Source organism: Octopus sinensis, linkage group LG8, assembly GCF_006345805.1.
Source record: "Octopus sinensis linkage group LG8, ASM634580v1, whole genome shotgun sequence".
In the NCBI taxonomy this organism is placed as follows: Eukaryota; Metazoa; Mollusca; class Cephalopoda; order Octopoda; family Octopodidae; genus Octopus; species Octopus sinensis.
Window position 1 is genome coordinate 75695426 of NC_043004.1, and position 27891 is coordinate 75723316.

The following is a 27891-nucleotide window of genomic DNA, read 5'->3' on the forward strand; positions in this document are numbered from 1 at the left end:
TCACTGAGTACAGCCTGTGTCCTTCACACATATTTTCATCCTTTTATCATCTTTTACACTTGTTTCAGTCACTGGACTGCAGCCATTCCAGGGCACCACCTGGAAGGGTTTTTAGCCAAACCCATTCACAAAGACAAAAACACATACACATATATGTGCCTGTGTGTATACACACACACATATATGTACATACACAACAGGTTTCACTCAGTCTCCATCTATCAAATTCATTCACCAGGTACCAGCCAGAGGAGACTATAGAACAAGACACCTGCTCATGGTGCTACACATTGGGACTGAACCCAAAACTATATGGTTGCAAAGTAAGCCTCTTAACCTCACAGCTATGCTTGCTCTTATGGTCATAACCTCATTTGTCACTGATCTGGACTAACACAGTACACCCAACTGTGAACCAACGTTACACCTATCACTGTTTGATTTGTGATAAGACTATGATTTTGATTGTACCACAAAAACATGTCCCAGCGACCACCCATAATGCACCAACTGCCACTTCTGTGTACGTGACCATGTTGCAAGGGTGTATACTTTTTATATGGATTTACATATTTGTACCTATCAACGTAGAACTAGAGAAAAAAATACAAAAGTATTTTATCCTCACAAACATTAAAGATGTATTCTGTAGGGGAAAAGGTGGAGATCATCATAATCATCATCGACGTCGTCATCGTTTAACATCTGCTTTCCATGCTGGCATGGGTTGAATGGTTTGACTGAGGACTGCCAAGCCAAAAGGCTGTACCAGGCTCCAATCTGATCTGGCAAGGTTTCTACAGCTGGATGCCCTTCGTAACACCAACTACTCTGAGAGTGCAGTTGGTGCTTTTTACATCCACTGGCACAAGGCCCAGTTAGGCGGCACTGGCAACGACCACATTCGAATAGTGCTTTTTACGTGCCACCAGCATGGGAGCCAGTCAGGTGGCACTGGCATCAACCTCACTCAAATGGTGCTTTTTACATGTCACTGGCACCAGTCAGGCGGTACTGGCATCATCCATGACAATGGCTTTACTTGATTCAACAGGTCTTCACAAGCACAGTTTATTGCCCAATGATTGAAGGGTACTCTAAAATGGGCCGGTTATGGTCCCACTTGGCTTGCCGGGTCTTCTCAAGCAGATGATCAAAATATATGTGACAATGGAAGCTTCACTGTTGTGAGCCCCAAATCTAGTGTCAGTGAATCTACAAGGGTGAATCAAAAAGTAATGCCATTTTGTTTAGGACAGGTATAATTACCAACACAGGAACATGTATCATACATCAAAATGAAGCTGGTCCTCTGTGGATCACATCCCTACTTCAACATAGTTACCATTTCTCACAATAGCAATTTCCACCTTCGAATGAGAGCATGTATCCCTACCCCGTTAATTTCTGTTGAGTGTTCTTTGGGCCACTTCTTCACTACAGTTTTCAATTCCTTGTCACTGCAATAATTTAGCGCCTTCAGACTATCATCTCTTTGGCCCCGTGAAAAAGGGTTTGAGAGGCAAACATTATTCCAGTAATGAGGAAGTCAAAACTGTAGTGAAGAAGTGGCTCAAAGAACAGTCAACAGAAATATACGGGGCAGGGATACATGCCCTCATTCGAAGATGGAACATCGCTATTGTGAGAAATGGTAACTATGTTGAAGTAGGGATGTGATCCACAGAGGACCAGCTTCATTTTGATGTATGATACATATTCCTGTGTTGGTAATTATACCTGTCCTAAAGAAAATGGCATCACTTTTTGACTCACCCTTGTACCATTCAATCCATTTATGAAGTATAGGGAGGTGATTTATTCATCAGTTTTTTTGGGGGGGGAACCAAACCCGATAAACAAGGACGTACATGCCTACTGCACCCAGAAGAATTTGTAACTGTATCTATTGTTGAGAGAGACTTGTGTTTTATATTGACTACATGCCAAGAAAACCTATACATTTTCACTCTACCTGCTAGAAACAGCAGCTAAATTTCTCTAAAATCACATGCTACAATGTTAAAAACTGAAAGGCCATATTGGACAGTATAGACCAGTGGTTCTCAACCAAAGTCCAGATTTTCTTGTTAAAATTTATCTGCAACAAATTGGTTAATACATCGAATATTTCAATGATTTTTTTAATACAATTCCTAATAATATTTAATCATGAAAAAATAGAGTATTTTAAACATCAAATGGCTATCAGGCTCCACACAAGTGAAACCAGGACCACAGGGTTCTACAGATGTTATTTGGTTAGGAACCACTGATATAGATCCTGATATCCAAAATGACAGGATGGTCATGGCTGGAACATTATTGGCTGATGCAAGTCTAAACAAAATAGTTGCCAGGATTTGCAGGAAGAAGAAATTTAACAAACCACCATCCTACCATCCCACCTACTCACTGATTGCTGATATTTAAGCATGATACAAACCTAGCACTTATTACACAGCAAATGACTAATTGCTCAACTCTTTAGCATTTAATCTGGCCATACCCTGTGCCGGTGGCACGTAAAAAGCACCCACTACACTCACGGAGTGGTTGGCGTTAGGAAGGGCATCCAACTGTAGAAACACTGCCAGATCAGACTAGAGCCTGGTGTAGCCTCCTGGCTTCCCAGACCCCAGTCGAACCGTCCAACCCATGCTAGCACGGAAAATGGACGTTAAACGATGATGATATCTAGCCTAAATATTCAATTTGTTTTATGTTCAAACTAATCAGGTCTGACCTCTCACACATACCCGACAATGTCATTCTAAAAGTAAACAATCATATCTTTGAAATTTCAAATCACCAGATAAAGTGTGATTAATTTAAAACAAAATGAATAAATAAGCATGTAATCTGAATGCTTAAGGGTTCAAGTGGAATCTGAGGAATCTAAGTCTTGGGCCAGTAAAAAACAATAACTTTCACTTGTTTCAGTCATTAGACTGTGGTCAAGCTGGGGCAATGCCTTTGAAGAATTTTATGCTATCAGATTCTTTTGCCAAAGTTACAGGGACATAAACACACCAACACTGGTTGTCAAGCAGTGGTGTGAAACAAACAAACACAGACATAAAGTCACACCCATACACACAACAGGCTTCTTTCAGTTTCCATCTACCAAATTCACTCACAAGGTTTTCGTAGAAGATACTTGCCCAAGGTGCCATGCTGTGGGACTGAACCGAGAACCATGTTGTTTGGAAGCAAACTTCTTACCACTCAGCTATGAAATAAATTCAACGTTTTGAACAGAATTATTATTATTATTATTATTTAGGTCCTAGCATGGAATTGAACTCAGAATCTTGGGGTTAAGAGAGCGGGCTACTAACCCCAAAATTCCAAGTTCAATTCTAGGCTGGGACCTAAAGAATTCTTTTGTCGGGGGAGATGAAATGTCAACTGATTTTGCAGGATAAATATATCAGTGAAGAAGAAAGGAAACCAACAAATGGTAGTTGGTAGAGGAGGTATTTGTCCGAGCAGAGAGCACAGGGTCCATAGCACAAGAACGTAAACTCTACTTTCATAATTGAAATAGGTCACTAAATTGTTAGATACCGTATCAATCTGTCAGCAATCCCATTGCAATTATTCTCTGCAATGACTATAAAGTATAAAATTTCTTACTTCCTACAATAAAATTTCATAATCATCCTCATCATTTAACATCTGCTTTCCTTGCTAGCATGGATTAGACAGTTTGATGGGAGCTGGCAAGCATCAGGCTCAAATTGTCTATTTTGGCGAGCTTTCTACAGCTGGATGCTCTTCTAACGCCAACCACTTTACAGAGTGTACCAGGTGCTCTTCACATGGCATCAGCTCAATTAAATGATGCAAAATATACAGAGCTCAACCATACTTTTGATCACATATCTGTCCAACCATGTCTTGACCTGGGATAAATAACTTAGTTTCTTATCTCATAAAACACCTCCCAATCATTGTTAGTTGATTTATTGTAAACTTTCCTCTTCATCTTTCTGATAAATATGATGCAGCCAGTACTTATTCTATCGGTATCTTTTTCCGAACCGCTAAGTTATGGGGACGCAAACACACCAGCATCGGTTGTCAGGCGATGTTGGGGGGGGGGGGCAAACACAGAACACATACATATAATATGTACATATACAACAGGCTTCTTTCAGTTTCCGTCCACCAAATCCACTCACAAGTCTTTGGGCGGCCCGAGGCTATAGTAGAAGACACTTGCCCAAGGTGCCACGCAGTGGGACTGAACCCGGAAACATGTGGTTGGTAAGCAAGCTACTTACCACACAGCTACTCCTGCGCCTATTTATTCATCTCAGATAACAATGACAAGCTTTAAAACAAAATATGCATATACCCTCACGAGATTTCTGAATTGAAATTCTTGCAAAAACACCATTTATGAAAAATATTAAAAAAAGATTAATTAAAAAGATATGGCTATAAGTAATCCAGTACATTATATCGCAAATATTTACAGGATCAAAGAAATATATTTGATAGAATTTCTAACACCATAAAGCAGGAGAAACTGACCCTAAATATATTTAGTCTTAATTTTGGGGAAATATTTCCAAGACAAAATGTGGCATCTTAGTTAAAATCTTTACTGCAGTCAGAAACCATGCCTATTGCTATTTTTAACCGGACGGTATGAATATCTGAAATTAATCCTTTGATGGCTTAAATTTGGGAAATGATATATAAAACCTACAACAATATTTGATTACTTCTTGTGCATATTAACCACTACCAATACAACCGTAAGCATGTATCGCTGAGATAGCAGGGAAACAGAATGAGACTCAACGAAGCCAAAAAGGCGAAGCACATGTCTCTTCAAAATTCTTTTGACATTGTTACTGTCACAATGTTTTAAACTCTTCACAAAAAAGTAAACATCAAACAAAATTGAAGTAGTAAAACCAGCCTGATTAACAATTTCAGGAAATTTCAACTGAGATATAATTAATTTTCTTTTCTTTAATGTGAAAACAAGTTGGAATTTTTAGTGCTTGGTTTTACAGAGTTAATTCCCTTGCATTTTCTTCCGTCTTGTCTGAACAGCAAATATTTGAGTAAAGCGGGCACCTAACACATGTATAAAACAAACCGTATTCTTTCCTAATAACACAGAAATATATTTTCAAATAAAATATTTAAAGACAAAAATACTACAAACAAGATTCAAGCTATAGTAAATTGAAAAATTCTCAAATAATCGCTACATTTATTTTCAGAAACGATAAAAACATAGACCACTGGTTTTTATTTTCTACTTTTTCCTTCTCTTAATCAGCATCAATTATTACCTATTCGTGAAAGATATAAGCAACATAAACGGAGAATGAAATCTGAACACAATTTAATCTTCGGTATTTATACTTGAAGCACGAGGACGAAACGACTTCATCTTGTTCCTTATCATGGTATCCTACTTCCTACTAGAAGAGCAGTCCATTTTTTTTTTTTTTTAAGGAACACAATAATTGGTAAAGATAGTTTACAAGGAACATTCAAATGAAGCATTAAGCAGTGCATCTAAAAGCTTTCTTGCTTCCTACAGACGGGTTTCAAAATCTAAAATACATAACTATGGTATACAGCATTTACTCAAGGTTTTCTAAACTGCAGCATAACTATACGCACGCACACACACACACACACAAAAGTAAAATATTCAAAATAGTTAATTTATAAACTCGTATACATTTATGAATGTTTTATACATTCCTTTCTCAAACCATTCAAAGAAATAACGGTATTTAACCAACACAGTTATTTTTCTAAAATAACCATTCAAAATTTAAGCCATTGATCTCAATTAAAAATAGAAAGAGATCGTATACGAGAAAATAACGTAAATGTTTTGTATATCCGGTTGTTCTATTTTTCATAGTAATAAATGCAATTAACGCTTTACTACTTCCACATACAATGAAAAATATTTCAGGAAGTGTTGATTTATTTACATAAAAAGCACACAACCTCAATTTAGGGGATAAAGGGCAGTCGATTACATCGATCCCCACTCCATTATCTTTTATCGACTTCAGAATGATGTAAGGCAAAGTTCACCTCGTCCAACTCATTAACGAAAACAGCCAGAACAAATATCACAAAGCATTTTATCCGTCAATCATGGTTATGCCAATCACACTCACACATGTATAAATTTAATTAGGGTACTTCTATCACAAAATTTAATCTATAATTCCTCCTCATACCTCAATTTCAATATATATATATATATGTATGTATGTATCCTCCGGGTCAGCACGTCACCGGAGACCTTGTCTTAGGACCTCGTAATTTGAAAAACCAGGACACACCCACATTCCCAAACTTCGTATAAACTATGTTCCAATGTTTATTATTTATATTGGGCCAGCACTGATTGTCGATTGTATCGATTCCAGTATTTACTTTATCGACATCGAAACGTGACTGGAAGACAACTAGGCTAAATCGGGGTTCGGATTCAAACAGTAAAGGGACATAACCAAATGGCACGCAAGTGTTTCTGTCAGATGCTCTACAGATTCTGCCATACACAACAACTTGGATCGATGAATAAATGAAATCCGGGGGGAAAATTCAATCTAATCAGCTATATAGCATCTCCCTCAAAATGGCTGGCCTTTTGCCTGTATTAGAAATTATTCTATGTAATATAGAAATACACTGAACCAGCCGATAGTGTATGTAATTTTGTTTGTCTTGAGACCTAGCCAAAATATAAATGGAGTTTTTACCGAGGTAAACGGAAAGACAGAGGAGATAAAGAAACTGAATGAAAAAGACATGTCAACAGAAAACCTATTGCAGAATAAAACTAATAGCGTCTTAAGAATACGTCTCAATCAAGCATCAAAATTCGTTCTCTCGCTAGTTTATAAGCTTCATTCATATTTATAGTATATACGATCGTAATTATATGTGTAGTAATATAATAGGATCGTTAATGAAATCATAAAGCGTTTCAAACTTATTGTGTGAGATGTCCAGTGACTAAAACGAGTCTTGCTGCACAAATCTTGAAAGATAAGAAACAAAACTTGTTACTAGAAGAAAAAAAAGCTGTAACAAATTTCAAATTTTCGGTTAATGTTTAATGAACAACTTTAAGGTAATTTATTCATCAGGTACGTCTAGACGTTTGTGGAGATTCAAAATTCGCGCTTCTTGATAAGGAAGTAGGTCATTAAGCAGCCCAAAAGATGAGCTTAAAACCCAAAGCAGCCCAAAGATGGGCTGAGCTTATGAATTTACAAATGTAGAATAAACAAAAATATATGTCCATGACATTATTCGATTCGATTTATTGGAGAAACGTAAATTCATTTAGAAATATTACAATATTGTCGTCTTAATTAAAGCCGAGGATCGGAGACCTTTTAAAAAAACTCACTTAACGATTACACAATGTGCATTGAGATGATTGTCAGATGCGCCTTCCATGCACGGCGTGATATTTACTTTTGATTGACGAAAGAAACTCCACGTCTCTTTTCATTGTGTTCCTCTAATATATATAAAGCAAACACTTTGTTGTTGGGATGTACGAAACGAAAACCGGTTCAGAGTGTAAGAAACGGTTTGGCCAGTTGATTTCCTCGCATTTTGTTGTCCGCCATTATATGTACATTAAACGAAAGATTGCTCACGGCATTCTTTCGGTATGAAAGATTGCCTACATCTGCAATCCTTCGTCGGTGGAGTTTCGGATCAGGACGTCTGTATTAAGCCAATTTCCTGTAATCAGGATATTCATTATACCACGCACTATCCTCATTTACGAAGGGAGCTTCTATGCGATCGCTCGACTTACTAGAAACAGCGGCCGAATCTCCTCGAATGAAGAACAAAAAATCCATGTTTAAAATGTAAATGAGATCAGAACACCTGTGATTTTAAAACAAATGCGAAATAATAATTTGGTCATTATATTTTAGCAAATTATAAATAGTGAGACTACTAAATTAATGTTTTCATTATTTTCTTTAAAAAATTTGGGGAGACAAGAGTGTTTTGTCTTGATCCCTACTCAAATATATCCTATCGACTTAAAAGAAAGACACTTTAAACAATGTCTATAGAGGAAATGGTTGCAGTTGAAACGTTGAGCCTAGATCTTAATCAATAGGAGCTGATCTGAGGCTAAACAGACCAAAGGACTTTTTAACCCAATATTTATACGCTTTTCGACATTGAGTTCAACTGTTAAAAACATATTACTAGTGTGTAAATATAACACACACGAAAACGATTCGCTCTAACATCGGAAGACATTAAAAATAGCAACAACATCGTTGAAGAAAGCTTGGAAACGTGTGTGTGTGCATGCATGTATGTATGTGTATATATATATATATATATATATATATACATATATGATCGAATCTTTTTTCACCACTATTTCGTTTCTATCTTACTCTTTCAATGCCCCTCAACCATTTACTCAAACGTTCAGGCATTGAGGACTAAATAATTATAAAATTTGGACCATTTGTCCAAACAAGACTTGAGGCAAAATATTTATTTTTTTGATTTAACATGTTTCAAGTGAAAAAATTAGTGAAGAGTTCGGAATACCTGATGTTTTGACTTTTACTTTTCGTATAAATGTCAAAAGATTATCTTTTTAAAAAGTACAAAAAATTTGACAAAAACGCAAGTTCTCGTTCAAAAATGTTTAAATTGTACTCGATAGCCATGCAAAAAGAATAATTAGATCATCCTTAACATCAATTAGTTCATATATGCTTTTAAAACAAGAATTACTTAACGATTATCTGGAGATTTGGATAAACTGTTAATAATAACTATTCAAACCGTCAGTTGACCGTTTGAGCTGTTGTCATGAATCGCGGCCAGCATCTCCCTGAAATCAGTCTTAGGAAAGGACACATTGCATAACCGATGGCCCTCCTTTATATTACGACTTTAAATGAAATGAGAAGAATCATCAAGTATACAATGCCCTTTAACTCCTAATAAGAGCAGTATTTGAATCGAGTTGTTTCGTCATTTATACAAGAATCTGGAGCCGTTACTATTAGATCAAGCTATACTAGTTAAACTGGATAGTTTATCCTTTAAAAGATATTCTTTCGGTATGCCTCTCAGGACTTAAAATTCGATCGAAGTATGAAACACTCTTGTTTATTTCTTCAGAATCTCTAACTTTTAACCGTCAATCTATCATGTGGTTAACTGGTCACCGATGCAGTGCTATGGCAGAACGGATAGCTATGATTAGAATGCATCTGATCATAAAACTGCTAGATCAGAGACGACTTGCGACAATAAAAAAAACGCAAATCTTCAAGTGATTTTTTTAATTAAATACATGCATTCATTATTATTTGAACGTATTTAAGCGTTTGGTTCAGCCATTTTTTAAAGTGCAAATTTAAATTCAATGACAGTTGAATCTGATCAGTCGTCGTTTGAGATTGTTTCTACGTGTGAAGATAGTAGGTTTACATAATAATGAAATTACATTGATTGGATCGAAGTCATTCAATTAAAAAAATTATAAAGAGAAGAGATGACAGCTTTTGATCTCATTGAATCAATTGTCTCTCTTCCAGTAAAAAAAAATCGTAATCATGAATGAATAAAAAAAATCGTAATTATGAATGAAGATCGAAAACAATGGAGATTCATATATATATGTATCAGGTTACGAAAAAGCAATATTAAAACCCAATTACCTTCAGCGGTGAGCTCGCCATGGTTGGATTTAATAAACTCTAGCATAAAAAACCAAAACGGGCAACAATCGGTGAATTAGTGGATTTAAATTAAGCGCGCCGTTACTGACCAATGAAAACATCAACAGAAGGTCACGCGGTAAAAGCAGCCAATTACAAGATTAAACAGCGGTCACGTGGGTTGCTTTACATTATGGGTTGTAACAAAAAATGAGAACAGAAAAGAAAGGAAGAAATGAAGAAACAATGAGAAGGAAATAATTTTTTGGTAAATAATAGCTTACCTCCCATTTAACATCGTCATTAGCCATCATATAATATCTCAACTAGATAATAAATTCTTCTGTGGTAGATCCGAGCTTTAAAGCAACTTGAATGTTGAAATTTCAGATAATCTCACCGAATTAGGCGAAGTGAGAATTATAGTAGGAGGATAAAGAGAGAAATGGGGGGAAAAAATGAATAAAAGATATGGTTTATCTTCCTGATTAGTATGAAGTGCTTTGCTGCCTTCAGTGAGAAAGCCTCCTTGATTTACTGCTAGGTTTGTTTATATGCTTCATCGACTTAAGATCGTCAATAAAACTAGATACACTACTATTGGGTATTAGTTATTCTGTTTACAAAAGCATGTTTAGTAACAACACCATCAAGTTCCGTTTCGTTCACGTCCAAGTTTTACAATTAACAAGAAAGAAAACCCGAAAACATCAAGTCGAAAGATGCACAGAGATGTTGAGACAATAATCCGATTATATATATGGGTAGAGATATAATATGTTTTGGTTTTCTGGGGTCTTTTTTTTTTTGTTTAAATAAATTTTGTGTGCAGATATTTAAATAAACGATGAATTAATTTTAAATATAATGAAATTATTACAAAAAAAATTGTCAGTTTCTTTTTTCTGTTATGAAGATGTAATGCTTTTTTTTTTTTCCGGCAATAAGAATGAGTTATCTAAATAATCAGAGTTTGTTCGTGTTGTAGATGAAGATATCTCCAATTAAATGAGGATTCTTCCACGACGATTTAGTCGTCCTCCGTCTTCTTTTCTTATTCACAATATACAACCGCTACTCCAGTCTTCTTTTTGCTTGAACTGGGAAACCAGATTTCCTCCCAGAATAGATAATTAGTAGATGAAAAATTAAATAGATTTCTGTAAGAGCCGCCTCCGGCCATCGATACGTCGTTTTAGGAAGTTTAGGGTTTTCGATTGTTCAAAAACCGGTGCAATCAATGGAAGTTTTCGCGTTGAAGTAACCTGAGGGAACTATATTCCAATATTTTTTTTTCTTTTTAGTTTTCCCTCTCAATTTTTCCTTTTCCGTTGCAGCGAATACAGGAAAACAGAGTATTACGCTTAGGAATCTGCTCATACGTCTCTCTACAGACGAAGACACAAAATCACCGGCTCTTCGATTACACAGCTAATGCGCCGTTGTGACTGCGTTCTAAAAGCTCGATGCTGATTGGCCAGTAATTTAAACATATTTCCAAACCGACCAATCACCATCTCGCTATTACCCGACGACTGCGGTCGTACTTCCTATTTGTAATGGCGGTGTCACGGTGATGTCCGTGCTCTTGTTACAGATAGGTTGTCTCAATATTTACACTGACACATTGACGGGCATAAGCAAGTAATGAAATTCTGAAGAGAGAAAACAAATTTGATAATAAGTGAAAAATGGCAGGATCTGCTCTGAGACGTTTGATGGCGGAATATAGACGTAAGTACATTCGGTTGTCATTTTGTCACGTAAGCTTCGTCAAGCCTTTAATTGTTATTTAAGCTTTTGCAATTAATAAATATCTTTATTGCGCTTATAAACACTGTCTTCTGTTTACCAAGCCATTTTTCTGATATTTTAATGAATTGAATAAAAATGGCTTTATTTTCTTCATCCGGTTCAGTGGCTTTAAGTACGTATTGACAACATCGTAAGTCCCGTTTATTGACCGAATAAACTACTTAATTCAATAATTTTAAATTATTGCCAATTTATAATGTCATCTTCCATACTGACTTCTTTTTCTTAAGGTAATTTTATAGATGGTCCCGTATCGTGTGAGTTACATTTTACATCTGTTAATTCAAAGGCATCTAGATTCCTTGCACCATACAAAATCTCTATCTTTGAATTGTATAAATTTTTTTTTAAATCATCAAAAAAAAAATAAGGTTTATTGTGAACTGTTTAAATAAATCTGCGATTCCTTTACAGCTTGGGATCTATGTGTTTCCAAAAGTTAGAATTTAATATTCACCTGTTAGTTCTGACTCTTTCACCTGCAGCATTTGTATCCAACAAATTTGTGGAATCAAATCTATGTTTATGCTTTTAATTTCTGAGATCAAGTTTTATTATTATCAAATCAACATCCCTCATTTTGCTTGTTATCAGCTAACAAAACATTCACCTGTTCATGTAAAAAAAATAATAACAACATTGCACATCTGTGCTGTAAGTTTTTGCATACATTTAATAATCTTGCTCCGATTTCTCTCAGGATATCTTTTAAATATCCTATTCACAGAAGAGACTAATTCCATTATTGACCCTTTATTTCACAAATAACTTCAATCAGTCAATTATTATTTAGTAATAAATAAACAAGCCATTTTGACCCAAGTTGAGCTTTAAAATCATCTCAAGGGTGGATAACTCTTTTATTTTGAATATTTTCACTTTAATAAACAAACTCATTCTCATTTGAGTCGGCTGAAGTTTTCTCATTTCCTCCGAGTCAAGTTAGTTTTTCCAGATTCTATACTTAAAACTAGGCTTCTTTTATTGTAACCTATTCTATTTATTATCTGTGAAATATCAGTCTATTGTCTTTATTCTTTTACTTGTTTCAGTCATTGGACTACGGCCATGCAGGGGTACGGTCAATCAAATCGACTCCCACTACTTACATTTAAGTCTGGTACTTACTCTATCGGTCTTTCTTCTTTTTTTTTTTGGCAAACAGTTAAGTTGCGGGTTGCAAACAAACCAACACCGGTTGTCAAGCGGTGAAATACGAGTATAAAGATGCACAAACACACACACAGATACTACGAGCTTCCTCACAGTTTCCGTTTATCAAATTCATTCACAACGCATTGATTGATCCAGAGCTATTGTAGAAAACACTTGCTGAACAGTGAGAGTGAACTCGAAGCCTCATGGTTGCAACTGCATGTACATGATGAGTAGCCATAAAATTTCTTTGACCCAAAATTACATATTTATCATCAAACTGGCCAAATGCAGCCTCTCACACCGACCTTACAATGTTGTTCCTAAAACAAACAATCACATCACCCAAATCTTGAAGCTATGAGATAATACATGATTAATTCAAAACCATGAGAATAAAAACACATTACATTCAACAGCATAATTCGAATGCTAAGGAGTTAAATTCAACCATAATAAAGATAGTAGACAATGTCAAGTACTAATTAGAAATATTTTTGCTGTCTGTTGACATCCATCTCAGTGGTACTCTGTAGCCTTTTCCATGTCGTACAGATTTCTGTTTTTAATTCTGCAATCCATTTGTTTTGGTATTAAAATGATTAATAGGATTTTTTTTTTTTTTCTGTTTTGAAAATAGAAGCTCGCACTTGATGCTTCCCAGGAAGCATTTTCCTTCCCAAAGCAGTATTAATCTGCTGAAATAGTTTGAAAAATCTTAGTATTTGCATCAAAGTGCCATATTCATGATCTAGAGAAATGCAGTAGCAGGAAAGTGCAGGTGATGAAACAAAAATGTAAATTTACAATATAATAGTGAGTGCAGGTGTGGCTGTGTGGTAAGAAGTTTTCTTCTCAACTACATGATTCCAGGTTCACTCCCACTGCATGGTACGGTGAACAAGTGGTAAACTTAAGGAAGCCTGTTGTGTATGTGTTTGTGTGTTACTTTCTCCATGCCTTGACTTCATGTGGTAGCTGTAAATGAATGTCACTGTCATACAAGCAGTGTCCTTTGTTTCCAATCTTCTGTGGGAGCATTGTGGGGAAATATTACCTTACTTGGAAACAGGTGATGGTGGGCAACAGGAAGAGCATCCTGCCTCAGACAAAAATCTGCCTCGACAAATTCCATCCTATCCATGTGAGTATAGAAAAGTGGACGTGAAAATGGTGATGATGAATAGGAGCCTGTATGTTTCTACAGACAATGTTTTTTGAGTATTAAGGAAACGTGTTGGCTGTATGGAACAGGGAGTGTAATTTTCAAAATATATACAAATTGGTTTAGGGGTAATTGCATTGGTCATGTGTGGAAGCTGTGAAGAATTAATTATCAATTGTTTGTATGTCATAGAATCTGTAACTCTTGAATACTATGTGCTCTTTATCTTAACACGTCCATACACTTATCTGTGCTAAGTGACTGGAAGTGGAATTAGCCATTGCCAGTTCTGTTCTTACTTTATTGTAGTGTTTGTTTCTGAGAAGTTAAGAAATGGAAATATTTCTCTTGTGTTTCCTCAGTTTTCTAACAGAAAATTTATTAGAATAATATATTAGAAATTCTTGATTATATTTGAATGACTGAGTTCAACTGAATTTTTATTACTGTTTTTTTCAGCTTATCTAAAAATGATTGAAGGATTTCTAGCTTACTGTAGGCTGATTACATGGGGTCATTTCAATGACTATAAATTTTTAGAAATTTCTAGTGAGGTTTCTATCAAAAGTGTTTATAGAATCTGTATTCCAGTTGTTTGTTGAACTTGAGTTTTTGTCTTGTCTTCATCATCATCATTGTTTTAATGTCTACTTTTCAGAATTTCATTGAGGCAGATTTTTATGACAAGAGGCCCCTCCCATCACCACCACTCATCTGCTTCCAACCAAGTTAATATTTCCTCGTAGCCTGAACATATGCGGTCATGAGGAGACATTACCTTGCTTGGAAACCGGTAGATATTGGTGACAGGAAGGGCATCTCACTGTAGAAAATCTGCCTCAACAGCGAGATGACTTTCCTGTCACCTGTATGCACCTGTTTCCAAGCAAGGTAATGTTTCTCCATGACCAGATATGTCCACAGAGAAGCCAGTCAAGAGGGAATTGAAAATTCGAAACACACAGCTCATTTTCTTTCTTTTTTGTTTTTTTCCTTTCACTTTTGTCAATACATCTGTTCTACAAATGCAATTTAAATTCTCCAAGCTTGTGTCCTATTAGCCAATTCATATTTCATATCTTTTTTTATATATATATAAATATATCCCCCCCCCCCATCCTCTCAGCCATTCCATTTTCTCTCACAATCACTTGCTACAGCCATATCTTCCCCATCTCAACATCTCTGCTCACACTCTTATGGAGCATCCCCTGCTATCTCCTCTGTACATTTCCAACACCATCTCTTTGTCTCTCTCTCACTCTGACTGTCTTTAACTTTCACTAATTCTCTCTCTCTCTCTCCTTCCTCTCCTGGAGTAGCCAAATATCCCTTCTATAGAAAGACGACTATCTCTGTCCTATTATATTGTAACCTGGCTCACAGCCACTTCCCTCAGCTCCACTTCTCTCTCAGCTGAGAGTTCTTTCTCTTGTAAGCTACTTGGCAACCCCGCCGGTACCATGTAGACAGCACCTGTTCCTGTGCCACATAAAATGCACCTGTGCTGATGCTATATAAAGTGCATCCAGTACACCCTGTAATGTTGTTGGTGTTAGGAAGGGCATCCATCCATAGAAACCATGCCAAAGCAGATGACTGGAGCCTGGTGCAGCCCTCCAGCCTTGCCAGCTCCTGTTGAACCATCTAACCCATGCCAGCATGGAAATGGACGTTATATGAGGATGAGTGGATGTTCAGTTTTTAATTTCTCTTTATAATATCTAACTATTTGGTCTTAAATTAGTTTTCTAAGTTATTAGCATTATTAGAATTAAAACTAAGATGGTGAGCTAGCAGAATCATTAGCACACCGGGCATAATGTTTAGCAGTATTTCATCTGCCATTTCATTCTGAGTTCAAATTCCACGAGGTCAACTTTGCCTTTCATCTTTTCAGGGTCGATGAAATAAGTACCAGTTACGCACTGGGGTCAGTATAATTAACTAGCCCCCTTCTCCCAAAATGTTCAAGGCCTTGGTGCCTAGAGTAGAAATAACTATTAGAATTAAAACTGAAGCAAAAATTAGGTTGATATGTTAAATAGTATTTGTTAATAATTTGCAAAGGAAAAAAATGTATGCTGATTTCATTAAGATTCTCTGACGACTTGCAAAGTAAAAGTGAAAGAAAAATCAGTTTTAAACAAGTTGTATTTATATAGAAACATTTTGATATCTTCAAGAAGTACTCGGCTAATTAATTTAAGCACAAAATTAATTAGTGATTTGTTTGTGATTACAATTTGACATCAATGTGCTTTGTTTTGAATTGTGCATGATATTCAGATGTAATAAAGACTTCTGTTTTTTTTGTTTTTGGAATAAAGATTTACTAAGAATAAGAGAACACTGGTATGTAAATTAATCACTTGCATTAAATATTCTGATTTAATTTAGCTGTGTATCTTGGTCTTAGAATACATACACAGTGTAGCTACTTGCTATGGTGGAGTCTCCTGTTGTAAGCATCTGATGAAGTTCCCACAACTTGTTGCTGAACAATCTGCACAGATGATTTGTCTATACCAATCAAGGGTTTCTGCTCTCTCCATCAAATTGACATTGCTTGTACAAAAGGCATGGGGTGCCACACATCAGTTGTCGAAGTGATTGCAGAGCTACATTGAGATGAATTGTTTGGCTCAAGAACACAATACTCTGCCTGATCCAAGAATCGAAACCTCGATTTTGCGATTGTGAGTGCAGCAATCTAACTACTAGATTAGACCACTGCTTGTCATAAAGGGCCATTAAAAGGAGTGGTGACAAGTAGGTCCACCTGTCATGAAGCACTACTTCAGAATAACTGCCCAAACCCATGCCAAGAGTGGATGTAAACCTTTTTTCGTCTGCCGTTGTTATAATTATTCCTCTCATCAAGCATATCCAACCACAAAGAAATTAGGCTTATATCTAGTTTGTTTGATTAATTAAATGATTAAATTTTCACTCTGGTTCCATGAAAATTATTGAAGCTGTGGAAATCCAAATATCTTTTTATCATGTAAAATAAATTTTAAAAATCTCATCTTTTGTTTCATTTTGTTTTCTTCCTTCTGAAATTAGAAACTTTTTTTAGCAAGTAATGGGTGATCTGTGGATTATATATATATATATATATGTGTGTGTGTGTGTGTGAAATCAGTCACCCACAATGAAATGTAGTAGAAATATGTGTTTTGCTAAAAAAAATGTGAAGTTACTTCCAAAAAAATGAAATACACTCCCATAGCAGGCATGGCCATCTATTTAAACGGTTTATGTCTCAGTTGCCTGGTTCTGGTTTTGATTTCACTTAACAACACTTTGGGTAATTGCCTTCTACCTAGCTGCAAGTCATTCCAAGATTTGTGAGTGAAATTGGTTAAATGGAAACTAAAATCTTTTCATTTTTGCACCAGATCCAAATTTAAGCTTTTTTTTTAATATTTAATATTTTTACACGTGTAAGTTTTCCTGCTGTATGTGAAAATCACAATCCTCTTTTTGAAGAAATTAATCAAGTTACAAGCCTTTAGAGATTGGAACTTTTTTCTGGAATTTCAGCCAATCACAAAGTACTGGACATTGGAATTACCATGTGTTCCCTTAGCAAGAGACCTATACATCATCATCATCATCATGCCTTCCATGCTGACATGGGTTGGGAGGCTGCACCAGGCTCCACTCTAATCTGGCAAGGTCTCTACAGATCCGATTGGAGCCTGGTGCAGCCTCCTGGCTTGCCAGTCCTCAGTCAAACTGTCCAACCAATGCCAGCATGGAAAGCTGACATTAGTGATGATGTGTAGGTCTCTTGCTAAGGGAACACATGGTAATTCCAACATCCAGTATTATGTGATTGGCTGGAATTCTGGAAAAAAAAATGGTCCAATCTCTAAAGGTTTGTAACTTTATTAATTTCTTCAAAAAGAGGGTTCTATAGTCAGTTATTGGATTCAGCTTGAAAAGCTACACCTGTCATGATTTGGTGTCCTTCTGTGCTAGCATGTGTTGGATGGTTTGATAGGAGCGAGCAAGCCAGTGGACTGCAAAATCCTATCATCTGCTTTGGCATGGTTTCTATGACTGGATGCTCTTCCTAATATCAACCGCTTTATAGAGTGTACTGGGTGCATTTTACATAACACCAGCACTTGTGAGGTCACCCACCAAGTAACTTGCAAAGAAAGACTCCTCAAATGAGGCTGAGGGGAGGTGGTTTTATGCCAGATGATGTGAAGTTACAGTATGATAGAGGGATAGGAACAAGCATCTTGTAGACAAGATACACAGCTACCCCCGTTAGAAAAGGGTGGGGTAGATGTGTTAGTTACAGGAAGGTGAATATAAGTGGAACAGAGGATTAGGCAGAGTGAGTGGGAGATAGAAGGGAGGGTGTTTTAGGGAGAGTTTTTGTCAGGATTTGGTTGCATGCAGGAGCACTTTAAATCCTCATTTTTGCATACATTGACAATTTTTTCAAGCACAACAAATTTTTTAAAATTTCAAATCTGGTATGAGGAAGTTTATTGAAAGGGCTGTATCTTTTAGATTTAATTGACCATACTTTTTAACACCCCTATTTGGTCCTTGAATGACTTTTAGTGGAGTACTCTATATTACAAGCATTGTTACCATGTTTGCTTTTTCACCTTTTCCTCCACCAAGTTCAGATTCCTACAAGACTGTCAACGGCATTGGTTATTTATATATAGTTGCAGGCACCATAAGGTCCAGTCCTTGTGGTTTAGAGGCTTGTATATCTCAATGCCCTGAAAGCTATGCTGGGCAAGTCAAAGGATATAGGCCCAACTAATATGGACTAGTTCTTCCCTGAAATAAAATGGGTTTGCATAGGGCCAACACCCCTACCTGGAGAAAACAAAGTTACGGAAGCATCAATGACATAATCAAAACCAACAAGATCTGGAAGAAGAGGGTTTTCCCCTCAGGGAAACATGATGCAGTACGGCAAAATTCAAAAAGAAGCTGCAAAGAATCCAACTGGAGAGAATCGGGAAAGACAGCCCTGAGAACAGTTAAGCAAAGTCATCAATGGCTTATGCTCTGTAGGGAGTGAAGGGTTTAATTAAGAGGTGCAGGCATGGCTATGCAGCTATGAAGTTTGGTTTCAGGTTCAATACCACTGTGCAAGTGTCCTATTGTACCTCCAAGATTTTAAGATTAATGCTTTTCAGTGAATTCAGTAAGCAGAAACACTGAAATCCAGTTGTGTGTGTATATATATATATCATCATCATCATCATCATTTAGCGTCCGTTTTCCATGCTAGCGGACGCTAAATGATGATGATGATATATATATATATATATATATATATATATATATATATATAGAATCACATTAATGATTTTATCAAGTGGTCAGCATGAAATAAACCCTCATAGGTAATTTTTATATACTAAATTTATAATTATATCAAAGGGATCAAGAAAAGCTTTCTTGGAGCACGCTAAACATAGACACCAAATGCTACACTTATTGTGCTGACGATGAGCAATAAGCTTTTTCCATTGCTAAAAGCTTGAAATTGGTTCTGATCCACAACTAACTGTGAAGTTTTATTTATTATTTTTCATTTGTCTGCTTAGAAGTTATATGGTGGCTTTTAACATCATTTGGCATCTATGTTTAGCCTGTTGGAGAAAGCTTTTCCTGATCCCTGATACAATTATGTATATAATTATAAATTTTATAAATATATATATGTAGATATAGATGAGCCTGGTGCAGCCTTCTGGCTTGCCAGTCTTCAGTCAAACCGTCCAACTCATGCCAGCATGGAAAGCAGACGTTAAACGACGATGTTGATGATTCTGTGTATGTGTGAGCTTGTTCAAGTTTGTCTCCCACAGCTTGACAGGCCAAGTTTCTTGACATTCTCCTAACTTAGTGGCTCAGCAAAAGAGACCAACTGAGAAAGTACCTGGCTTAAATACATATTGGAATTAATTTGTTTGACTGTACCCTTCAAAGTGGTACCTCAGCATGACTGCTGTTCCAGTGACTATACAGAAAGTGGCGAGCTCGCAAAATCGTTAGCACGCCGGGCGAAATGCTTAGCGGTATTTCATCTGTCTTTACGTTCTGAGTTCAAATTCCGCCGAGGTCGACTTTGCCTTTCATCCATTTGGGATCGATAAATTAAGTACCAGTTGCACACTGGGGTCGATGTAATCGGCTTAATCCGTTTTTCTGTCCTTGTGGGTAATAAAGAAACATATAAACATACAGGACTATAGCAATGCAATTCTTTACACCTAGGGTTACTATACTTCTTAGTAGTGCAGAATACATCCTTATTACTCCACTTCAGGGTTATATTGAGTCAAATATATATTTTACTGATGATGTTTCAGAAGAGTTTGGTGCAATAAAGTCTTATTTGCTTCCATATTTCTTTTTGTTTTTCCATAGCAGCAAATTCAAAATTTTGCTTGAAATGTTTCATAGCAGGGCTCTTTCCTCAATAGTTCTTTGACAGCAAAGATTTGGAAGAGTGCTGGTGTGTTATCCCGAGTTGACCATTTCCAAAGGCCTATGATCAAAGGCTTTCCAAGAATGACAATGCCATCTTGTTTTCAAATATAATATGTTTAGGACTACAATATCTAATATAATATATTTTTTTAAAGTTGATTGGATGAATGCTGCAGGCATGGCTGTGTGGTTAAGAAGCTTGCTTTGCAAACATGTGTTTTTGGGTTCAGTCTCACTGCACAGCACCTTGAGCAAGTTTCTTTCTTTTTCTTTTTTACGATAGCCCTAGTTGTGAGTGAATTTGATGGGAACTGTGTGAAAGCCCATTGTATATGTGTGTCTTTGTGTTTGTCCTCTCCCCCCAGCACCACCACCTGACAATTAGTGTTGGTTTGTTTACATTCATGTAACTTAGTTCAGCAAACAAGACCAATAGAATAAGTACCAGACTTCAAAGGAAAATTACAGGTCGATCCATTCACACTTCATGACAGTGCCCCAGCATGGCCAAATTCCAATGAGCGAAACAAGTAAAAGATAAAAGGTAAGAAGTTTCAGGTGTCATATCATGGTCGTTAACCATTTTCATTTTAGAGCTATTTTCCAAATTCACCAAACAATCGTGTCAGATTCTATCCAGTATCTTAGCACTTGGGATTTGGCATTATGTATGCTTCTTCAAAAACTGTATCTCTTTCTTTCTCTCTCATCTTTTATCTTGTAACTTCTCAGCTACCACTGAAACATAATGTAATTCCTGCATATACCATCCTCCTCACTACGAGACTGACCATCATATTTACAGATATAAATATATTTTGTGTTGAAGAATAAGGTTTTCTTTCAATCCACTATATATATATATATATATATATATATATATCATCATCATCATCATTTAACTTCCGTTTTCTGTGGTAACACAGGTTGGACGGTTCGACCAGGGTCTGGGAAGCCAGGAGGCTGCACTAGGCTCCAGTCTGATCTGGCAGTGTTTCTACAGCTGGATGCCCTTCCTAACGCCAGTGTAGTAGGTGCTTTTTATGTGCCACTGGCACAGGTATCACAACTACAATTTCCATTTGGTATTTATTTTGATGTTGATGTACTTGACTCAATAGGTCTCATATCATCATCATCATCATCGTTTAGCGTCCGTTTTCCATGCTAGCATGGGTTGGACGGTTCTACTGGGGTCTGTGAAGCCAGTAGGCTTCATCAGGCCCAGTCAAATCTGGCAGTGTTTCTACGGCTGGATGCCCTTCCTAACGCCAACCACTCCGTGAGTGTAGTGGGTGCTTTTTACGTGCCACCCGCACAGGTGCCAGACAGAGCTGGCAAACGGCCACGAACGGATGGTGCTTTCTTTTTATGTGCCACTGGCACGAGGGCCAGGCGAGGCTGGCAACGGACACGAAACGGGGCGGTGCTGGCAACGGTCGCATATATATATATATATGAGTGGTTGGCGTTAGGAAGGGCATCCAGCCGTAGAAACACTGCCAGATTTGACTGGTCCTGATGAAGCCTTCTGGCTTCACAGACCCCAGTAGAACCGTCCAACCCATGCTGGCATGGAAAACGGACGCTAAACGATGATGATGATGATACACATGCACAAGGGGATACTGGAAAGTTTAGCATTATTTGCATCACATTCACTCCCTCCTAGAAAAAGAAGGAAAAGAAATCCTAGATCAAGCTTTTCCAGGGCTTTCCGAATCCTTTGTGATCAACACAGCTGAGGGGATTCTTCTTTTTGTTCTTGACAGTTATCTCTAGGAGGAGGAGAAATTTCAGTTGGCTCTCTGTCTGGTTCTTGAGGGACAAATGTTTGAATTAATCTTCCCTGGTGATGGAAATTGTTTTGTGGATACTGTGGTTTCGCGACCGTCTGGGTAATGGACATGAGTGTATTGGGGGTTGGCTTCGATTAAATCAACTTGGTACACGATAGAGTCATACTTGTTAGTGCGATTGTTCCTTTGAACAAGCCAGGTTCTGGGTTAAGAAGTCATGTTGGCATAGAGGTTCCTGTTGCTGAACGTCTTTGATAGTTAAAAAAGACGTTCATGAGGAGTGGCGTTAGTGGACGTACAAAGTAGAGATCTGATTGAATGCCAAGCGTCTGGAAGAACTGTTTCCCATGAAGATACTGGAAGGGCACGGGTTTTCAAAGAGAGTAGTACTGACTTCCAAATAATACCATTATATCTTTCTACTTGACTGTTCCCAGTGGGATTGTATGGCGCCGTCCTACTCGTTGCAATGTCCTTACTGAGGAGCCATTCTCTCAATCTTGTAGACATAAAGGCAGTTCCACGATCTGAATGTACATAACTGGGCATACCAAAAACAAGTCTGTAAGACACTTTATTACAGTCTACATTGATGTGTCAGATACTGGATAACCAAATGTAAACCGAGTATATCCGTCAACAATTGTTAGGAGATAAGGATGCTTCGTGGACGGAATTGGACCTTTGAAATCGATGGAAATTCGCTCAAAGGGATGCATGGCCTTAATTAAGTTAGAGCATGTGCATTTAACGGGAAGAGGAAGAGAGAACGGCCATTCAGAATAATGTACAGGACTATGATTAAAAATTACTTTCTTCAATTGTCATGTATAACCAGTAAATCCTGGTTTATCCATGACAATTAAAGAAACTAATTTTTAATCATAGTCCTGTACGTTATTCTGAATGGCCGTTCTCTCTTCCTCTTCCTGTCAAATTCGCATGCTCTTTATATCAACGTTATTTGCATAACAGACCTACTTGGAGGTGCAACCTTCCAAATTCTTTTACAGGACTGAGAAAAACTGGAAGGCCACTGCAATAAAGTGTGTGAATCTGAGAGAGGAATATGTTTAATAAAATCATAATTAACTGATCCTTCTGTGTTTTCTTTTACCCAAAGCCAGGAACTTTTCAGCTCCTCTTTGTATATTAATAAGTTTTGTGGCTAAATGGTCAAGTTATTTGGCTCACAATTGTTCGGCTGTGAGCTTGATGTCCTGCATCACATTGTATCCTTGGGGTAAGGCACTTTATTTTATGTTCCAGTCCACTCAGCTGGTGAAAATGCGTTGGACCCGTATTTCAAAGAGCCAGATTTGTCACATTCTGTATCGTGCTGAATCTTTAGAACTATGTTAAGGGTACACATGTCTGTGGATTACTCAGCCACTTGCACATTAGTTTCAAGAACAGGCTGTTCCGTTGATTGGATCAACTTGAACCCTCATCGCCATAACCAACATAGTACCAGTTATATATGTGGTTCTATTAAATTAGTTATGGCCTTGAATGATAATGACTGAAACCAATCTAAATTAGATACATGAGTATGTATATATATGTGTGTGTGTGTGTTGCTGTCTTCTTTGCCTTGACATAGCATGATAGTTGTAAACGAATGCCACCATCATATAAGTGGTGTCGTTCATTTTCAATCATCTATGAAAACGTCTGGTGATGGGGAAATATTACCTTACTGGAAATGGGTGAGGATTGGTGACAGGAAGGGCATCCAACCATGGAAAGTTACTAAACTAGACAGAGCTTCAGGTAAAATATATGAAGGTGTAATTACCAACAAGATGGTGGAAGATCAAATCTAGATTTGTTGGAGAGTCTGTAATTTAAACATAGAAGCACTCAATACTGGCATGAAAGTAAAATTATGCAACCCATCTTGGAGTTGTTAGGTAACCATCACCATTTAGTGTCCCCTTTTCCATGTTTGAATGAGTCAGATAAAATTTGTTGAGGCTGATTGTCTTACAACAGATATTCTTCTTACCCTACTTACTTGTACTTGTGATGGCGTTCACCCTGGGCGGGTTGAGCCAGCTTCTTCTCTGGTCCTGATGGCGGCCTACACTCGACGGTCCTGTGCGAGGTCACTGGAGATAGTGAGCCATTCGCGGTTCCATTCTTACCCATCCTCAACTATTTCCAAACATGGTGATATTTTCCCCATGACCGGACATGTTCTCGCTTATACAGGTTTGGGGTTCAATCTCAATACATTGCACCTCGGGCAAGTGTCTTCTGTTATAGCCCTGAACCAACTCAATCCCTTCTGAGAAAGTTTGGTTGACAGAAACTGTGAAAGGCCATTGTATGTATATATATTGTTCATTCATCGTTTAACGTCCGCTTTCCATGCTAGCATGGGTTGGATGAATGACTGAGGGCTGGCAAACCAGATGGCTGCACCAGGCTTCAGTCTTGATCTGGCAGAGTTTCTACAGCTGGATGCCCTTTCTAATGCCAACCACTCCGAGAGTGTAGTGGGTGCTTTTACATGGCACGGGGCCAGTCAGGCGGTACTGGCAATCACCTCGCTCAAATCTTTTACACATGCCACCGGCACAAGTGCCAGTAAGGCGATGCTGGTAACGATCATGCTCGAATGGTGTCTTTTACATGCCACCGGTACAGAGGCCAGATAGCCGCTCTGGCTACGATCACGCTCGGATGGGGCTCGAGTGTCAGTAAGGCGACGCTGGCAACGATCACACTCGAATGGTGCCTTTTAAGTGCCACTGGCACTGAAGCCGAGTAGCCGCTCTATCAATGATCACACTCGTATGGTGCTCTTTGCACCCTGCTAGCACAGATGCCAGTCATCGAATTTGATTTTGATATATATATATATATGCACACACACACGTGTGTGTCTTGGTGTCTGTTTGTCACCAAACCCACCACTTGACAACCAGTGCTGGTTTGTTCACATTCCTGTAATCCAGCAGTTCAACAAAATAGACTGATAGCATGAGTACCCCTCTTAAAAAAAAATAATAAGCACTTGTCAATTTCTGTGATTAAAACCCATCTAGGCAGTGCTCCAGCATGGCCATGGTCCATTGGCTAAAGCAAGTGAAAGAGAAAGATGCAAATAATAACAAGCAGTGATCTGTGAAAGGCACATGTTTTTGGCAGGTTTTTTTTTTTTTCCTGTGAGTAGTCCCCCCGGCCCCCCATTGCAAGGTCAACCAGAATCAGTCTGTCTGCTCTATTTTAACTTGTTTCTTTTTTTAAAAACATAATCCCACCCAGACGTTGCACTTTTATCCATATTTCATGGCCTCCTTTCTGTGTGGATGTAATTAGACATGTGCACTAAATCGTTTTACTTCCTTCACTTTCTGTTTTTTTTTTTATTATCATTATTATTTTTATTGCATTTCAGACTGAAATATCTTTTATTTGTTTTTTGTCATTAGACTGTGCCCATGCTGGGGCACCACCTTGAAGAGTATTTTAGCCAAACAAATCGACTACCATGTTTGTTATTTTTTATGTAAAGTCCGGTACTTATTTTATCAGTCTATTTTGCCAAACTGCTAAGTTACAAGGACATAGACACACCAATATCAGTTCTCAATCAAGCAGTGGTGGGGTACAGACACAGAGACCAATACACACACACACACATATCATCATCATCATCATCATCATCCTTTAACGTCCGCCTTCCATGCTAGCATGTATAAATATATATATCATCATCATCATCATCGTTTAATGTCCGTTTTCCATGCTAGCATGGGTTGGACGGTTTGACCAGGGTCTGGGAAGCCAGGAGGCTGCACCAGGCTCCAGTCTGATCTGGCGTAGTTTCTACAGTTGGATGCACTTCCTTACGCCAATCACTCCGTGAGTGTAGTGGGTGCTTTTTTACGTGTCACTGGCACAGGTGCCAGAGGAGGCTGGCAACAGCCACGATCAGTCGGTGCTTTTTACATGCCACCGGCACAGAAGCCAGTCAAGGTGGTGCTGGCATCAACCAAGTACGGATGGTGCTTTTTACGTGCCACCGGCACAGGTGCGAGGGGAGGCTGGCAATGTCCACGATCGGTTGGTGGTTTTTATGTGCCACCAACATGGAAGCCATTCAAGGCGGCATTGGCATTGGCCACATACGGGTGGTGCTTTTTAGGTGCCAGGGTAGGTTGATACATATATATATTGATAGAAATGGTAAGACAACAAATGAACGAAAGTGACCTTGATATCATGTAAATAGAGGAATTTATCTGTAAATATGATATGTGACAATTATTCGGTAGCCATGATAAAACTCCGAGTTCCGGATGTTGGGGCAGAAACCCACACCACCATCTCTTCGGTTATATATATATATATATACACACACACACAAAATATGGGGGTTTAGTTCACAGATGATCTGAGCAATTAGGTACACTATGTAAGTGCTGTAACGGATTACTAGGGCTCCAAGGTTATAGCCGAGATGGTAGATATGGAGCCATTGCAGATTTCCGATATAGCAGATATATAATTGTTTAAAAAGATGACAAACGTTTAGGCAACGCAAACATCTCGAGTCTGAGCACTGTATACAATAATTTCATTATATTATATATTATATTATTAATGTGAAAATTTTTTCCAATAATAATAAAGTATATGACTTGAGATGTTTGCTTTGACTTAACGTTTGTTGTCCTCTTTAACAATTTTATGTATGTATATATTCACATGCACCCAATAGGCTTCTTTCAGTTTCCATCTACCAAATCCACTCACAAGGCTTTAGTCAGCCTGAGGCTCTGGCACTCGCCCAAGGTGCCACACAGTGGGACTGAGCCTGGAACCAGGTGGTTAGGAAGCAAGCTTCTTACCACACAGCCACATCTGCATCTAAGTAAATTTTAACAGCTCTGTCAAAATTGTCCTCATTATAATATATATATATATATGTGTGTGTATGTATATATATGTGTGTGTGTGTATGTATGTATATATATGTGTGTATGTATGTATATATATGTGTGTATGTATGTATATATACATGTGTATGTATGTATATATATGTGTATGTATATATATATATATATATGGCGTTAGGAAGGGCATCCAGCTGTAGAAACACTGCCATATCTGACTGGCCTGGTGCAGCCTTCGGGCTTGCCAGACCCCAGTTGAACTGTCCAACCCATGCTAGCATGGAAAGCGGACATTAAACGATGATGATGATGATGATGATGATATATATATCAGGCGTGGCTGTGTTGTAAGAACTTGCTTCCCAACCACATAGGTCTGGGTTCAGTCCCATTGTGTGGCACCCTGGGCAAGTGTCTTCTACTATAGCCTCAGGCCAACCAAAGCCTTATGAGTGGATTTGGTAGATGGAGACTGAATGAAGCCCGTCATATATATGTGTGTGTACGTGTGTATATATATGTATATGTATGTTTGTGTGTATATATATGTATATGTATTTGTGTGTCTGTGTTTGTTCCCCCGCTATCTCTTGACAACCGATCTTGGTGTGTTTATGTCCCCCGTTACTTAGCAGTTCGGCGATAGAGATTGATAGAATAAGTACTAGGCTTACCAAGAATAAGTCCTGAGGTTCCTTTTTTTTTCACTAGAAATGGTGTTCCAGCATGGCAACAGTCAAATGACTGAAACGAGTAAAAGAATAAAAGAACACCCACTCCCTAACTCTTTCTGTCCCTTTTCTTTCTCTGACCCACTCATAACTGTTTGTGTTCCACTG

The 27891-nt window shown here is 37.8% G+C and overlaps 2 protein-coding genes across 6 annotated transcripts in view; one reads left to right on the plus strand and one right to left on the minus strand.

Moving 5' to 3' along the window:
* The window catches only part of LOC115215204 (DNA topoisomerase 2-alpha), a 116471-nt gene extending 105364 nt beyond the window's left edge, over positions 1 to 11107 (minus strand). For 4 of the 5 annotated variants that reach the window (XM_029784407.2, XM_029784406.2, XM_036505472.1 and 1 more), the window contains exon 1: positions 10010 to 11107. In XM_029784407.2, the coding sequence (XP_029640267.1) occupies positions 10010 to 10039 (30 nt within the window). In that variant the 5' untranslated portion in view covers positions 10040 to 11107. Of the gene's footprint in view, positions 1 to 9725; positions 9859 to 10009 lie in introns of those variants that run through there. The other variant, XM_036505471.1, reaches the window with a different exon arrangement.
* A 163-nt stretch (positions 11108 to 11270) lies between these two features.
* Positions 11271 to 27891, plus strand: part of LOC115215205 (ubiquitin-conjugating enzyme E2 G2) — a 148611-nt gene continuing 131990 nt past the window's right edge. The window contains exon 1 of the mRNA XM_029784409.2: positions 11271 to 11459. Within this exon, the coding sequence (XP_029640269.1) occupies positions 11417 to 11459 (43 nt within the window). The 5' untranslated portion in view covers positions 11271 to 11416. The remainder of the gene's footprint in view (positions 11460 to 27891) is intronic.